General features: G+C 39.5%; 1 protein-coding gene across 1 annotated transcript in view; it reads right to left on the bottom strand.

Moving 5' to 3' along the window:
* Positions 1–768: 768 nt before the first annotated feature.
* The window catches only part of bin1b (bridging integrator 1b), a 197,869-nt gene continuing 180,478 nt past the window's right edge, over positions 769–18,159 (bottom strand). The window contains exons 13-15 of the mRNA XM_060919212.1: positions 5,313–5,381; positions 5,125–5,226; positions 769–5,007 (exon numbers count right to left, since the gene is read on the bottom strand). Coding sequence (XP_060775195.1) covers positions 4,906–5,007; positions 5,125–5,226; positions 5,313–5,381 — 273 coding nt within the window. The 3' untranslated portion in view covers positions 769–4,905. The remainder of the gene's footprint in view (positions 5,008–5,124; positions 5,227–5,312; positions 5,382–18,159) is intronic.

Genomic DNA, 18,159 nt, shown 5'->3' with positions numbered 1-18,159 from the left:
AAAGGCCAAATTACAGTAGACATTAGTTACTAATTGCACAACAAATTGAATATAATTTACAAGAAAATATCAGGAGATTCAAGAAAAACATGGTTAAAGTTATACACAAGAAAACAATAGTACACAGAGGTCAGTTCCATGTCTAGAAGAAAGTATGGGGGCATGGATGTTCCAGCTGGTTACAACTTACTGGTACTCATATTATAACAACACTCAAACATTGTCAACAATGACTTTTTTATACTACGTTTATAAAAAGTCTATAAGAAATTTAGTAATTAACAATACAACTATTCTTACATTATAGAGTTACAATTTTGAGTACGAGATTCCAAGTAACTTTGTAACAAAATGACTTAAAATTACTCAAAACTAGACATGGTAATATCATTTGCCATTCAGACTAAAATCTGCTGGACTAGAACTTAGAAACTAGAAGAAAATAAAAACTTTATTAAAATATAAATCTACATCCTACAAAGCATATGACCATGACTGTCATTCTTATTATGAATGAAAAAAAAAAGCCATAATAATAACAACCATTGATTGGCAGTTTGGCACTTAACATAATACTGTACTGCAAAGTTTCATGTAAACCGAACTCTTAAAGCTATACGGCCTTTCAATTTCATAAAATCGGTGAAATTTAGTTCTCTCTGAAATTTGGTCATTGCGATATGTTTATTTCTGCAATATATCAAAAAAAAAAAAACCCAGGCCATTCTGTGGCTGGGAAGTTATTTAATTTGAGGGGATTCCCAAGCAAATAATGTGCATGAAATTGTTCACTTTGCACAGTCAAGCAGACAGAAGAAGTCTGGTGTGCACATGCACAGGTTTACCTGCTTCTTCTTTTCCTTCTTCTTTTGGGTTTTACAGCAGCTGGCATCCAGTGTTGCATTACTGCCATTTATAGGTTTACCTTGACCATGCACTGATTTACATCATTCTGTCGCTAAACGAACAGCTGATCACACTGATGTGCTCGCTGACTGCCAATATTTATTAGTTTGGTCCTGCATTTACTTCATGCATGTCAACCCCTCACGGCTCTCACCTGTACTCCCTGGTAAAGAAATCCATAATTTCCATACTAAATCCATAGTAATATTTCATGCACAATAAAAATTTATCAGATCTTACCTAATATATGCACTGATTTATTTCTGTACATCCTGTTAACACTCAATTAAACAACAGTCAGTGTTTTCTTAACCCTATATCAGTTCAACAAAATTTAGTGGACATAACATGAAATGGACATAACATACATACTGTAATACTTCATCCAAAGTTTTGAAAACTGACTCCGCTGTACCAATGTTACACACTGGCATGTCCAAAATTCTGGATCGAGCCCCAACATTCACGTCAAAAATTCGGACAAGCACTGCCAGTCTCTTGTCACTCTTTTTATCATTGCTTTCATCAATCATTACAGAAAAGGGCATAGTCTTACAATGATCTATCACTGGAGAAGTGGCCTCTGGTGCTAGACTTTGTTTTATAATCTGAGTCACCTTGGTCCGTTTACAGCTGAATTTCTTTGCTAGATCACTATCTGGAAATAGTGTAGGGACGAGTTCCATGAAATGGTCTGCGACGGACATCGGGAGGTTGTGTTGAGCAATGAAATTGCAAAATGCCACTTCTGATTTTAAGATAGTGTCAGATACAACCTTTGTTGGCTTTTGCGTGAAGAAATTAATTTACGGCTGTCTCTTTTTCTGGTTTGCATTCTTCACATGCATTTGAGATTTCATGTGTTCCCTCACGTCGTAAATTCCAGAGGCAAACACTTTCACGTCTCTACAACAAATTGTGCAGTTGACATACTCAGCACCCATTTTGGAAGCGATAATTATTCCATTGAATGTTTCTGTCCATTCGGGAAGAAAGCGACCTCCAGTTTTAGATGTTTTGAGTTTTTTCTTCGGTGGTGCCGACATCTTGACCTCTTGGCCTGTCTATTGTTACGCTACGTGCTGTTATTTCCCGCTCGGTGTGCAGGAAAATCACAATTGCGCATGCTCAGACATTCAGAATGGCTTGTTGGTACTAGCAGAAGTACCGGTTGAGTAATTCTAAATGTAGAAAATGGCGGGTCCCATGCATTTTCGTATTTCATGACGATTTTTTTGATGGTAATAAATCAAAATAATTTTAAGGTGAAAATGTAGAAAAATCCATAGTTGAATACCACTACGCCCGTACCATTTTTAAAATGCCAAAATCTGTAGGGAATACGGGAAATCCGTAGGGGTTGACATGTATGTTACTTTCCTTCGCAACATAACATATTTTCATCTTGCTTTACTTTACTGTAGTCGGTCTTTCACATTTCATTCGTGTCCTCCATTTTCCTCTCCTGTTTCAAATTTGTATCCCACAATGCCTTAAACGAACAGGGAAAGCCCACCATGTGGTGCATGAAGTAGTATCTTGAACTGGGTCACGGTGAAGCAAGAAAAAATAGTGGAGAATTTAGGGCCACGTGGCCCTAAATTCATTAATTGCTCTATTGAAAAAAAAAAACTAATAAAATTGGAAGTCTGTGATTCAAATTCAGTAGCTTTCAGTCCACTACACAAAAATAATTGGGTGTCAGGGAAAATTCTTTTTATAGCCTAAATTTGAAAAAGCTGAAAGGCAGTCTATCTTTGATTAACTCATGCCCTATTATGGTGCATGTGTTATTATAACCCATTACCCGATCTGCAGTTTTAAGAGTTAGACTCGCCCAAATTCAAAACAAAGTTAAATCTTGATTAATCCAGTAAAACTTGAAGTATAAATTAATTTAATGAAATGAAACCAAAAGAAAAGTTGGACATGATAAGGGTGACAAAATTACGTTGTGAATGAAAACAAACCGTGAGTGAGTTCGGCACTGTCGTCAAATTCCCCCAAAATATTTTACGATAATGTGTTAATGTGAACCATATAAAAGAAAAATACAATAAAAAGTCCGAATGAAATGAAGATTTACCACAGATATTTATTTGATTGCGGTATTTGATTGCCATTTCTCTGATTTCGATGAATTCCGAATCCATTAATCTATAATTAGATATTACAATGTGGTTATTTTTACACACACACCTACTGTACTCAGCTTCCCCGGAATTTCATAAAAAATAACACGGCTGGATCACTGTGAGAATTGAACTAGTTTTGTTGGAACTTTATTGATGTGACTCTTGAATAATTACTATAAAAATGGTGATTTTCAACAATCTCTAAAAGATGTGGTCCATAAAAGATATAAAAGCGTAAGGTATCATAACTACATTGTCTGGGGCGGTTATATGTAATACTCTGAGTAATTTTCTCTCATCTGTAAACCAAATTAGATTGGCCTATATGTAGAAAATGTGACAAAATATGTAGACTACTTATACTATTTATGTAAATTGCTTATTACTATTATTTAACTCATATTTTATATTCTATTGCAACTTTAATCAAGTTTTCAAGGAGTTTGGCCTCATCATGTAGCCTTAGCAGTCAGCCAGTGAGTATAAATAATAATATACGCATAAACACATAACACTGTTAAACTGACCTCAACATGTCTTTTACAATTGTTTAACCTGCCATGGACAATGCTAAAGTCACTGTTACAAACAGTACAGTGCACAACACCCTCGTTATTTTACCCCTATTAGGCAAGGGGACACTTTCGTGTATCTGAGGTGAAGTGCAGTTTTCTGTTTTGGCACTCTATCACGACGCTCCTGGATACACTGAACTGATGGACTCTCCGTCAGGGAGAGAAGACGTAAAGCCCGCCCACACAGAACACTGATTGGTCTACTTAATAAGATAGAGCAATGAGCATGTGCTTGCGCTGTCTCTCAGGGAGCTGCTATCGATATGCGGGAGACTAGTTGACAATAAGTCAACTCGTCCCGTTGGACAAGCAGATGTGGATTTGACTTGTCCCGACTGAACATTTATTTGCCCTGTCCAGTTGGACTACTGCTAATGTTGAGCCCTGATTTTTTTTTTTTTAAATCGGCCATCTGGTTCGATGCTTTTGAAATACAGACGGACAAACGCAAAAATTACTCATCAATGTCCGCCAGTCTGGCCTTGTTTCCCACACTGACAGGTGGCCCAGACCACCTCTGAATGTGGTCTGAGCAATCAAATCCCAATCTGCAGTTGACCCTATTCATACATGTACTTAGAGCTGCCTTATCACCCAGGATGCATGTTAAGACTAGGCTTCAACAAGGCTAAAAAGAATAAAATGGACAGCCAGCCAGTGACCGTAATATTTTACATTGCACTATTTTATACAGCCACCACGTGACTCTGTGGTACGGTCTCAGCATAGGTGCACAAGAAAATGTCCAGGTGTTAACTACCACCTCCTGATGGTTGAGGAGTGAAATAGAACCCTAAAATATAATAAGGTAAGGTAAAGTATCTTGATCACAAGTTAAGCAGAACAGTACAAGTCAACTACTTCAAAATATTAATTTCACTCAGTACTCATATTTCTTTAATACTTTCTGGATGTATTTCTCTGAAACTGTCAATCTTATAGCTGATTACAAACACAATCACAAGATAAAGGATCAGTAGAAATGTTAAAAAGTCCACACCACATTTTGCAAGGTTTTTTTTTTACACAAGTGTGTTGTATGAATGTCACATTCAGAAATTACCGTAAAATGCAATGTCCATTTATAATGCAGTCTACCTCTAGCCATGATACATCACAGTGCAGGAAATAATTTCTTGAAAACAAAATATAGTGATTGATATTTTTTCATCCAAACCAGAAAAAAAAAAAGAACAGGGCATATAAGTAAGCAAATGGGGGATAAAAAAAAAAAAGATAATGGTTGAACCAGAAATAGTTAAGGAGGTGCATAAATATAGACACCCTGTTTACAACCTCTGAGTGAAATTTTCAGGAAATACGCCCTTTGCAGTAAGGTCCTTATTTTGAATCCAGTGTAACTCTTTCACACCTAGCAACCATCCTTCATCCTGCACATCCACAAACACAAAATAAGAAATGTGTGTACATTTCACAGCTGTTAAAGTTATACTAGCCTTTAAAACCTTTAATTTTTCATAAATGTATTATCTGGAACTGTTACTAACCTGCTCATCAGGGCTGACAAAAGGTAGTACTAGTACAGTGTCCCCAGCTTTAAGGTCCAGCTCGTCTTTGTCTGTGGCTGTATAGTCATGTATCACTGTCACCTGCCATTATGCACACACAGACAATGACATTAATTAATCCTTTACCACAAACCCCCAGTACAGAACAAGTATATTCAGAGTCTTACCTTATACAGAACTCCTGGTGGAAGCTCAGTATTAGATCTGCCATCGGTCACTGGTGTGTCTGCTTGTGTCTGAGAATGAAAAATAAACTTATATTCCTAATATATAACATGGACTTTAAGTCTACAACTTACTGGATGTAATTCTATTCAACCATATTGCAGTATAACTGAATACAATTACATCCCAGGGTGGCATGGTGGTTAGCACTGTCGCCTCACAGCAAGAAGGTTCTGGGTTCGAGCCCCGTGGCCGGCGAGGGCTGTACAGAGTTTGCATGTTCTCCCCATGTCTGCATGGGTTTCCTCCGGGTGCTCCGGTTTCCCCCACAGTCCAAAGACATGCAGGTTAGGTTAATTGGTGGCTCTAAACTGACTGTAGGTGTGAATGTGAGCGTGAATGGTTGGTTATCTTTGTGTGTCAGCCCTGCAATGATCTGGTGACTTGTCCAGGGTGTACCCCGCCTCTTGCCCGTAGTCAGCTGGGATAGCCTCCAGCTTACGTGTGACCCTACACAAGTTACAGATAATGGGTGGATGGAATTACATCCCATAAGTAGTAGGCTGATCGTTTGTAATGTCATGTTTTTACCTTTTTTCTGGATTTAAGTGTATGGGACATAGATCTATTTATACCGGAAGCATCCAAAATAAAAGGTATATACCAGAATGAAGGTGCTGCAAATTTGACTAATCAGTCTCATTCAAAAATTGGTATCATGAAGCAATTAGTATCATTTGGCAAAAATGATACATTATCCCCTTTTATAATCTTGTATTTTAATTGGAAATGTCAATGACACACAATCTTTATATCAAATATTGCAAAGATTGTGTCAAAGTTAGCTAAACAAACAAACAAACAAACAAACAAACAAACAAACAAACCCAGCATCAAATCTAATGTTTAACTCTCTGTGGCAATATATACCACAGATTTGTACCTTTGCCAAAGAAAAAAGCTATTTCACTTTGGTGTACTCATTTTTGTTGACAGTGGAGTGGCTGGCCACTTTATGTCCCAAAATGCCTTCTTCTCTGTGTTAGCTTCTGGCTCTCCTTGTTAGTTATGCTGTCATGGCTAATGCCGTAGTTCCTGCTTACACTATGCAAACACGGTACATGGTCTTTAACCATTATGTGACAATATTTTCGTTCTCTCTCTCTCCCCAAGTTAAACATGCTACTCCTGAGATATGAGTGGCCCTGCCCTACTTCTGGTTGGAGATCACATCATCTGAAAACCACTCACTGCTGCTGAGGCTGACCCCACATGGAGTGCCCAAAGATCAAATGTAGATGGTACCACATAGAAACCAAAAAGATGGCTGTGGATGATGTTCTTTGGATAGCCTTAGGACTGCATATGCTATGAACATTTTTGCCCTCAAGTCTCCATTATTGAACAGTTGAATTGAAAACTATAATGAGTTCAAAGATGACTGTGATGCTCATATTCATAAGTTTCTCATAAGCTCAAAAGTTCCTGGTTACACTTTTTGACTATATAGTATACAGCTAGGCGGCACGGTGGTGTAGTGGTTAGCGCTGTCGCCTCACAGCAAGAAGGTCCTGGGTTCAAGCCCCGGGGCCGGCGAGGGCCTTTCTGTGCGGAGTTTGCATGTTCTCCCCGTGTCCGCGTGGGTTTCCTCCGGGTGCTCCGGTTTCCCCCACAGTCCAAAGACATGCAGGTTAGGTTAACTGGTGACTCTAAATTGACCATAGGTGTGAATGTGAGTGTGAATGATTGTCTGTGTCTATGTGTCAGCCCTGTGATGACCTGGCGACTTGTCCAGGGTGTACCCCGCCTTTCGCCCGTAGTCAGCTGGGATAGGCTCCAGCTTGCCTGCGACCCTGTAGAAGGATAAAGTGGCTAGAGATAATGAGATGAGTATACAGCTATAGGAGGAAAATGATTTACAATTACACTGTCTGGTGTCACCCAGATGAGGATGGGTTCCCTTTTGAGTCTGGTTCATCTCAAGGTCTCTTCCTTATATTGTCTCAGGGAGTTTTTCCTTGTCGTTGCCTCTGGATAAATTAATACATTAAAAAAAATTAAATCCAGAGTTTATATATTTCTATAAAGCTGCTTTGGGACAATGTCCATTGTTTAAAGTGCTAGATAAATAAATCTGAATTGAAAAGGCTATAGCAGGGGACTTTACAAGGGGACAACACACATCTGTACTGTTGTGGTCTTCATTATTCTAGGTACTAACAATGATTCTATACCACTCCTTTCCTGTGATCCAGCTGTAAGTGGACAGTGCCAAGTACATGTGTGAATGGGGTCCAAGGCATCTCAGACACGTTGTGATCTGATCACTCAAACCACCTTTGGAGGCTGTCTGGGATGCACATGACCACACAACATTTGTAGTGTAAAGGCAAACATGTTCCGATGAATCCTGAACAGCAACAAAGGAGGACCACTTCAACTGCATCATTACTCTAGCTGGAAAATACATAATCATTGTGAGACTGTTTGGAACTCATGGTGACCGGTAGAATTCCCTGCCACTAGGCTGTTGGATACAGGTGATGCTATAACAGCAAAGACAAAAGCAGCTGCTTTTTGTAGCTTCTGTTGTCATCTCATCTCTCATTTATTTATATGTTTAGTTAGCAGACCATGCAATTGAAAAAAAAAAACACTTTATTTTCAGAAGGTTATTAAATAAACCAACTTAGCTCACACTAATCTCACACTGGGCCTTCAAATCTATCCAGCCCAGATGTGTACATGAGACAGGATTTGTGGACATTTCTGCCTGAAAACAAGTGCAGCAGAAAAGTGATGCAATAAATGTGCATGACACCTTTCCTCCAGCAGAAATGATTTATGAAATCAGATCACAAGTGGGGCGGCACGGTGGTGTAGTGGTTAGTACTGTCGCCTCACAGCAAGAAGGTCCGGGTTCGAGCCCTGTGGCCGGTGAGGGCCTTTCTGTGTGGAGTTTGCATGTTCTCCCCGTGTCCGCGTGGGTTTCCTCCGGGTGCTCCGGTTTCCCCCACAGTCCAAAGACATGCAGGTTAGGTTAACTGATGACTCTAAATTGACCGTAGATGTGAGTGTGAATGGTTGTCTGTGTCTATGTGTCAGCCCTGTGATGACCTGGTGACTTGTCCAGGGTGTACCCCGCCTTTCGCCCGTAGTCAGCTGGGATAGGCTCCAGCTTGCCTGCGACCCTGTAGGACAGGATAAAGCAGCTACAGATAATGAGATGAGATCACAAGTGGTTACTGAAGATATATGCAAAATGCTAAAAGGTTATACATTCTGGCTGTCCACTTGTAATTGAATTACTGAAGATGGATATTAATACCAGGTATGAACAAGGCCACAGAGTGGCAAAAGGGCAAACAGTTGGAGGAGACACTTTGTTTTATAACAGACATTCAAATAATTCAACTTGATACTGTAGCAATCATGATAGTTGGAATCTGTGATTCTCAACGTTATCATCAATGTACTTTAGTCCAGCTTTTGATCTCTCTCTCCTGTTTCTCTTCCTTCTCTTTGCAGAATTGAATTTCATCCAGAAACATATTTACTGCCAAATACTTTGTCCAACTGCTTGTTACATTTATTTACATTTACTTGAAGCAAGTTACACATAACAAACTAGGTGATAAATGAATTTGTATCTACCTAGTAAGTGCAAATGTAACAAGGGGTTGGGTTGAATGAATACATTATCAAGAGGTATGCTTAAGTGTGCTGCATGTGTGCAGTGTAGCACAGTGACATTTACCTAATGACATATAAATTGATTTAACTTACAGATTGACAAGAACTGATCAAATAGATTTTCTGTTTCCATTGTCAGTAGATTTTATGCCAATATTTTTTGTAATGAACAAAGAAAAGGTGGTACAGTGGGTAGCATTGCTGCCTCATAGCTCCAAGAATCCCAGTTCAATCCTGAGGTTGCGTTTATGTCTAGATAGAGTTTCTGTGTATGTTCTCTCCATGCCCATATATGTTTCATCTGGGTTCTCCAGTTTCCTCCCACCTCCCAAAATATGTCAGTAGGTTGACTTGGCCAAGTTACATTGCCCAAGTCATCCTGGGACAGGCTCCATATCCACCGTGACCCTAACCAGAATAAAGCAGTTAGAGAAGATGGATGAATTACAACAGAGACTTGGATACAATCAAATACGTTTTTAGTTTGAATGTCAAAAGTCCAAAATACGATTTAATTATCCAGATAATGTATTGAATTAACATAACTCTAACAAAGAGATCAAAAGCATTAAAGAGAAAACATGCAGACGACAGAATGGCACGAGACTGCAGTAAAGTTTCACATTCACAAATTCCGTCTTCCGTCTTCAGTAGTTTCAAATAGCGAGTGCAAGGAAGTTAACATGCAAATTATTGTTCTATTTCACCCAATTAAATTTAATAGATGACCAATTAAACCCCTGGATACTTTCTTGTGTGCACACATGCACATCAAAGCCTTTACCACAAATTCATGTGGTGAACATATCACATAGCATTTTGCTACAAGTTACCATTTTCAATGGCTACGAGTCCCTTTTCCTTCTCACCTCATACACATCAGGCTTTTGGAGGTAACCAATCCTCAAAAGCTTGTGATAGCCTGATATTAGCTTCGTACATTTTAAGGTAGCAAAAAAAAATTTTTTTAATAAATTTGCATGTCCATTACCTCTCAGTGTTTGTAAAGGGCAGTGTCCCTCAGGATTCTGAGCTCTTTTTCTTAAATAGGTCATTGTCTGGCACAGTACAGGCTTGAGATATTTGCCACTAGCATGGTTCAGTGGGTTGACCTTTTTTAAATAACATGCTCACATTGCTGAGTTTGCAAAGTTAGACTGGATAACTGCATAAAACAGCAGGTGTATGGATGTTCCGAATAAAGTGGCCGGTGAGTATATTGTGCGGACTACTTAAAGTGCATACTTTCGCTAACAGGATGGAATGTATGCAGGTTGGCTTGGGCTACATTCCTGCCACTGTCACTTGCAGTGTGCCACTGGTGGCTTTACTATGATATTCAGGCACATGATACCCACACACTGAATGCAGATTCACTGGTGAAATTCTGGTGAGGCTTTATGAAATTGCTTTGCACAAGGTGTATACAGGCAATTCAGTACAATTTTGCTGCTCACCTTCGCACGATAACTCCTGGTAATGAGTTACCTAGGAAAGGATGTCCTGGATGTCCACCAGTTTAGTTTATGGATTATACCTGGTGTAGTTGGCACAATCTGCGATGCTGGACAAGAGCAACCAACCCTGTGCAATCTACCTTACGTACCAGGGCTGCTCTTTAGGCCTAAGGTTAAAGAAGTCCTAGAAAGAAAGAACACATTTAAAACTCAAAGACAGAACAGCCAAATGGATTGGCCATGAGGCATCCTCACTCAGTCCATCAGCCTGGCACCCACATAAGTTCCTTCAGCCTAATACAAGCTCTAAACTGGCAAGTGTCACATTATTAGACTCCTGATAGGCATCTGAGCATCCTCAACTTACTCCTGGGTTGACTACCAAATAACACCCCTCACTATCACAACCCTGTGAAGCCTATCTATGACAAATGGTGCCAACAGGATGGTTTGTGGTCAAATTTATTTATTTTTGGGTGGTAACTGTATCAGACCAGAGGATTCTGAAACTAAGGTGCAGAGGTATAAATTTTGGCCCAGCCTTTAGGGCTCAGGGTCTGGCCAATTTCCAACCTCATCAAATGGCCATTCTGTTTCAAGAAATTTGTTTTCCTCTGAACAGAGGAATCAATCCCAAGGTCAGAACAATGGGGTCTACTCCAATGTCTTACCCTCAGACCCTTCTCTAGAGCTGACAGAATGCACACAAACAGGCCTGTCATTACACTTACAGCCAGAAGGGTACTGTCATACTTGGAGTATGAGTTCTGACCAGGAAGCAGGTAACCTGGGACATGTCCATCCTCCTCACACAAATTACACAGCCTCACAGTGAACTGGGAAAGATCTCTAGTACTGAATCAGGCCATACAATTCATCACAGTGAAGATAAGATTCAGTGGGAATGCTACCCTGTTGCCCAAATGTGTGCTACTCAATTTAGGTAGACTGTTACATGTAGTTCCAGCTCTTGCTAGAATGCTTGGACTGTTGACAACAGCTTTAACACTAGCACTCAAAACAACACAACAGCACATTATTTGTTTTATCTCATGAATTTTATTGTTTTCTGAAAATAAATACATTTAAAATTTTGATTCTTGCAACACATTTCAAAAAAAGTTGGAAAAGTAAAGCATTTACCAATGCTGCCATTCCTTCTCACAACACTTAAAAGATGTTTAGGGACTGAAGACACTAAGTGATAAAGCATTTCAGGGGTTATTTTGTCCTGTTCTTCCTGCAAACAAGTCTTAATATGTGCAACAGTACAGAGTCATCGTTGTCATATTTTTCATTTCAAAATATGCATTCTCTGTTGGGGACAGAGGGGACAGGCACCCTCTTCTTCCACACCCTGTCCGTTGATGTAATTGATCCTCTCCATCATTCTTCTCTTTGAGCAATCAGGAATTGCCTATCTTCATCAATGGTGATCATTGAAAAAACTTCAGCATGTCAAACAAATCCTGAAAGCAGTACTTGAATGCAATCTCATTTCTCATCTGGGTCTTCCACTTCATAAATAGGCTTCCACCTTTTTGATGCAGTACTGTTTGTGTCATGCCTTTGTAATGTGTGCAGAAAGGGGTTTAGCTTTTTTCTTGTTGAAATATCCCTAGAAAAGATGTCATCTTGATGGCAGCATATATTGCTCCAATGTTTCTGCATTAATGCTTGCATTAATGGATGGCTTGGATGGTTCTTTTTCGCTACGTTCACACTGCAAGGCTTAATGCTCAATTCCGATTTTTTTGTGAAATCCAATTTTTTTGTGAGGTCGTTCACATTAACAAATATATGCGACTTGTATGTGATCCTCAGTATGAACGAAAAGCGACCTAAAAGTGTTCGGCATGCGCATTGCAGGATACGACGACGTCACACGCAGTGAGCATGGCCAGTGTTTACGGAAGTAAAACCGCCCGGTTGCGGTATGACCCATCCAATCTAGCTTGAATAGCTGCATCCCCCCAAATGGAAATCAGCTCCCTAACCTCTGCGTCCTTCCATTGAGAAGATTCAGAACCTTCACAGCCCGAAGCGTCCCTCGCATTGATGTCATGCGCAGGGGCGCAGATACGTTTTTTGAACTGGGAGGGACAAAAAACTGGGGGGGACAAAGCTGCCAGCAAACCAACCCCAACCCCGATATGCCTGTCAAACTTGTTGTTAGTAACCATAGCAACCAAGCTCGAGCTCGCAACCTGTGCAGTCTGCGCAGCTCAACCAACCGAATATCAGTCTTTGTTTTGTTTTATGAGTTGTTGCAACTATGTATACACTGCCGTGCACCTCAATAAACCGAATGGTAATTAGTCTTTTGATTTTTCCATGAGGTTTGCCTTATGCAAAGAAAGACAGCATAGACGTTTTTTCCTCCCTATAAGTGGGGGGGACCGAACGAGGTGAATTTAAATATGACTCGTCCCACCCTCTATCTGCGCCCGTGATTATGCGCCATGTTGTTGTAACTTTTTTGAGAGACCCGCCGCCTACTTCAGCGCAGAATAGTGACGTTTGTGGCTTGTTGATGACGTGTAAGTCGGATGAATGCGGCCTGGCGGTTCAGACTGAAGTCGCATATGAAAAGAGCGGATAGGAATCGGAATTAGGACCACATATCCAAACGGCCTGGGTCGGATTTGAAAAAATCGAATCTGTGTCGTTCATATTGTCAATAAAAGATCAGATACAGGTCACATATGGGCAAAAAGATCGGATTTGAGTCACTTCAGCCTGCAGTGTGAACGTAGCCTTTGTCTTTGGTCCGTAGCACACAGCCTATGTTTTTTTTCTTAAAAAAAAAAAAGACCTGAAGTACTGATATACTGATTTGTCTGACCACAATACACATTTCCACTGTGTGATGGTCCATCCCAGATGCCTAAAAATCTAGAGAAGTTGATGACACTCACAGTTAACATAAGGCTTCCTTTTTAAAGCAGTAAAGTTTTAACTGGCATTTGTGGATGTAACTCTGTATTGTAGTAAGACTGAAATGTATTAGCTTTAAGTAAGCCGAAGTCTATGTGGTTATATTAGCTATAGATGAATGTTTTTGATTCAGGTTGCCTGTCTGAGGGATCAGAGATCACAGGTGTTCAGTTTAGGCTTGTGCCCTTGTCATTTACACACTGAAATTCTTCCAGATTCCTCGAATTGTTTAATGATATTATGCACCACAGAGGGTGGAATATCCAAATCTCTTCATATCTTTCTTTGAAGAACATTGTTTTTAATAATTTTCCTCACACATTTGTTGGCAAACTGGAGATCCTTGACCCATCTTTGTTCCTCAAACACTAGCCCTTTCCTGGGCATTGATTTTGTACCAAATCATGATTACAATCACCTGTTGGCATCATCTGTTTCAAATCACATCATTATTTAATTGTTTTACCTCATTACTAGCCCTAAATTGCCCCTGTCCCAACTTGTTTTGGAATTTGTTGCAGGCCTTAAACACAGAAATGGATGTATAGTAACAAATGATATGAAGTTGACCAGACAAAACATGAAATATCTTGGGTTCATACTGTCTGCAATGAGATACAAGTCAAAGTGAATTTAGAAGTCATGGCTTTATTATTATTATTATTATTATTATTATTATTATTAGCATTAGCATTTTCCATACCATACCAACTTTTTCCTGATTTGGAGTTGTAATATTGGATCATTTTTCTTGATAAATGAATAACCAAGTATAATATCTTAGTCTCATTTGTTTAATTGGGTTGCCTTCATCTATTTTTAAGACTTCTGATGCTGTTTTATGTCTTGCTTATGCTGAAATATTGAAAATGATAAGGGTTTCACAAACTTACATGCACCACTGTATACATAAAATATATAAAAGATAGATGACAAAAGGTAAGCACTGTCACCTCACAGCAAGAAGGTTCTGGGTTTGAGCCCAGTGGCCAATGGGGGCCTTTCTGTGTGGACTTTGCATGTCCTCCTCGTGTCTGCGTGGGTTTCCTCCGGGTGCTCCGGTTTCCTCCCACAGTCCAAAGACATGTGGATTGGTTGATTGGCTACTCTAAATTGCCCATAGGTATCTGTATGTGTACCTGCCACCAGATGAGGGTTTGGGTCCCTCTGGTGTGCTATAATCACCCAAGAGAATTCAGGGAAGCTAGTTGATAGCTTCCTGGATCACCGACCCTCAACTATGAGGATGGCAACAGACAGACAGAGATGACAAAAAACGTATGAACTGTATCTGGTATAAAGTGCAGATAGTATGTTCAGCCGTATATGCAATACAGTGCTGTGCAACATCAAATTGAGATAACTGCAATTAAAAAACTAACAATACAATAACTATTTGTAAATACAAGATACGGTGTGCATATTGACAAGAATGTTGGGTGTGTGGGTGTTGTGCAGAGAAATTCAAGGTCTGTATTTATAGGTCTATGTATAGACCCCTTGAACTAAGGTCACATTTACGTTAGCAGCCATTGCTACCCTAGTGCTGGGGGACAAGTGAACTTTGTTTACATACTATTCACATATTGAAGCCAAGTGAAGATGTCTGACGTCTGTTGCTGTTGTCCAAAGAAAACTACAGCTAAAAAAACCTCTACTACTGGATTACTTGAAAAATCTTAGTCAGAAAGAAGCAAAGGAAAGATACACATGGAAATTAGAATTTATTTGTGGTTATGATTCGTATAAAATTTTTCGAAACGATTGGAATGATGGTGCAGATTTGTGGCCTAGCGTTTGCTACGTAGACGTTGGAATGTACCTTTTTACCCTCCAAAGAGTTCCTACACAGAGCAACAGTTAAACAACTACAAAAGCAAGAAAACGTTCTTTGTGGAAAGAATTTTTCCCAACATCAGCTTTTGGGAACAGAGTGCTGCGAAAGCCAAAGCATTTACTCCCAAAGGATTCTGACCTGAACTGTTGGCTAGATGGGATTCCTGGCCCTCCAGGTCTCAACAACCCCAAGGACATCTAACTACAGAGCTCTTTTCACTCTATAATTTATACATCGATACTTATTTTTAAAACAATATCTGATGTGTTATTTGTAAAATAACAAAATATCTTGCTCTAGACTTTCAACCAATATTGTAAGATTTTATTTTAATTTTACCCAGTAGTGGCTGGTACAATAATTATAAACACTAACAGAATCAGCATATTCCAATTGTAGCTATAGTCATATAGTAACTATAATCACTCTTGCAATAATAATTTCAATAAACAGTTAATGTTCAGTTCCCTGTTCATTTATTCTGTATTAAAAAGGCACAACTGAGTCACACAGGTTGATGTGTGCAATGAATGGTCACAATTTTATCCAAAATAGTTTATTCCTGCTTTAGTCGATTTATTTCCATTTCACATGCATGCAGCTGTTGTAAAATTCGGTCTGTTTGTGGAGAACACTCTCGGACTGTAAGTTCATTACTACACTCTGGCTCCATGGCAGAGAGGCCAACACTGACAAATGAAAAAGAGTAGCATCTCCGAGTGAAGTGAGGTTTCCTATTAGGCTGAGGATCTGGAGGCCGCCGAGGCCCCCAGAAACCAAATTTCAGGGAAGCTCAGAGATGCAATCTAGGCCATTTTGAGCTACTTTTTGAGGAAAATAAATGCACAGTTTACTGGACAGTATAAGCTCAATTATCCAAACTCTGGGGGAAAAGTTTGGCTAACTAAAAGGATATTCAGATAAAAGGGGTTCAGATAACAGAGCTTGTACTGTAATACAGTGTTTCAGTAGTTTCATTATGATCAATAAAAAAAAAGAGTAAAAGACAAAAGATTTCTGTATGTCTTTTAATAACAACAAAATTAATACTGTATTTACTTCCTGAACTGTGCACCAGTATAATATTGGACTTAATAAAGTCAATACTGAAAGATGCCCATCCATACAACATTTAATTAAACTGAACATGTTGAAGTTACTTCAATAATTTGTTGTACGTAGCTGACTTTGCTTTCTTCAGTGTACTTCTGTTGTATGACTGGTGGTGGCACACTGAACCTTTGGCAATCATGAATTGCTTGTATGTGACCAAGCTGCTCACAGTCTCGGTCTTCATGTTTGGCTTGAACTCAGTCTTATTTTTTGATTACAAGTTTGAACACTCGCTCACAGTCTGCATTGGAGTGGAATATACTGTACATAGTACTGACAGCATCACCTTACGCATCGCTCATCTCCCCATGTTGCATGCTGAAATTGCACATACACAGAGTACGGTAGGCATGGTGATTGTCCAGTTTCAACTGTACAATACACGGCAAGAAATTGCTGTTCACATAGCCGCCTTTTCTTAGGCATTGACTCCGTCATTCATAATCCATGGTCTGTCTTCATTTCATACCTGACACTAGTTTGTGAGAGACATTGAAAGTTTCAGTTCTGGAACACAACCGACAAAGACAGTTTGCTTCCAGGAAGACAACTATGCATCACTACTGCATGTTTCTGAGCACTGCATTTAACACACACTGTGATTGACCGAGAGCATGAATCAGGTCACCTCTTGGCCAATTACAGCACAGCTAACATAAGGATATGGAAATTCCCGGAATTATCTGAATCAGTGTAAACAATGACATGTGGAACAGTCCAAATGACAAAAATTTGTTGATTTGATCGATATATGGGCAAAACCGGTTGAAAAACGTATTATATTCAGGTCTATGCGTAGCACTGTAAACATGCTTCAAATCTATAGCCGCTATGCCCAAATCATGCATGTTGGTATCTCTGCCATGCTGACATTTTGCACAGGACTGGGTTCCTCTGATAACAGAAGCAAAACTTCAAGGTTCTCTGCTCTTAATCTTTTCTGTTCTTTAAGGATATATCATGCATATTTCTCCTTGTTGGGATTTTTACTGAACTACATGTCTGTGTCAAATAAGGAAGCTAGTTCATCTGTAAGAAAATCAAAAACACTTTCATGAAGCCGCTAACTCAAATACAAACAAAAATAAAACGAGATTCTTAAGCAAACTCTTCCATACTCACTTCTAACTTTACTATTTTTAAATACAAGTTCTTACCTGAAATAAAATGATCACTATAAATGCAGGTATTCACAAACTTCTCTGGAGTTTTCAGGCTTAAAGTTCATAGGCAACGGTTTTAATTTTATGCACATTTGAAACTTCATATGTTAAAAAACCCTCTGTAATTTTCTTCTGGTCCCAAGAAATATTGTTAATAAGTAATAATTAACACTCAGGTCGCCAACCCCCACAGGGGACTTTTAGGACTGTTAGTAAACACACATCTAAGGTGGGGTTTACATTAGACCGTATCAGCGGATCATCAGATTAACGTTTTTAAAAACGATTAGCGTGCACACAGCAACGCCAATACACGATTCGCGTGCACACAGCAAAGCCAATACACGGATACGCTAATCACATGACTAATTCGGCACGTAAGTTGAGAAATGTGTCAGTGCGGCTCATCGCTTCCTCCTCAGCGGCTGCGCTCCAAATCACTCCGCCCCTGTCCTCTGGAGGGTGCGCACTCCGGCCCTGCGCAGCTCACAGAGCGCGCGAGTGAAGTGCATGAGCAATGATTCGGGACTGAACCGCTGTGCGCAAGTCACTTACCACTTGCAAGTGGAAGGATGGCAAGCCTAAAGACAATCATAACTACACAATGGGCAGTATTTGCATCAGTATTTGCAGTATTTTCATACTTTTA

This window comes from Neoarius graeffei, chromosome 4 (genome assembly GCF_027579695.1).
Source record: "Neoarius graeffei isolate fNeoGra1 chromosome 4, fNeoGra1.pri, whole genome shotgun sequence".
NCBI lineage: Eukaryota > Metazoa > Chordata > Actinopteri > Siluriformes > Ariidae > Neoarius > Neoarius graeffei.
This window is presented reverse-complemented; position numbering and strand designations above follow the sequence as displayed.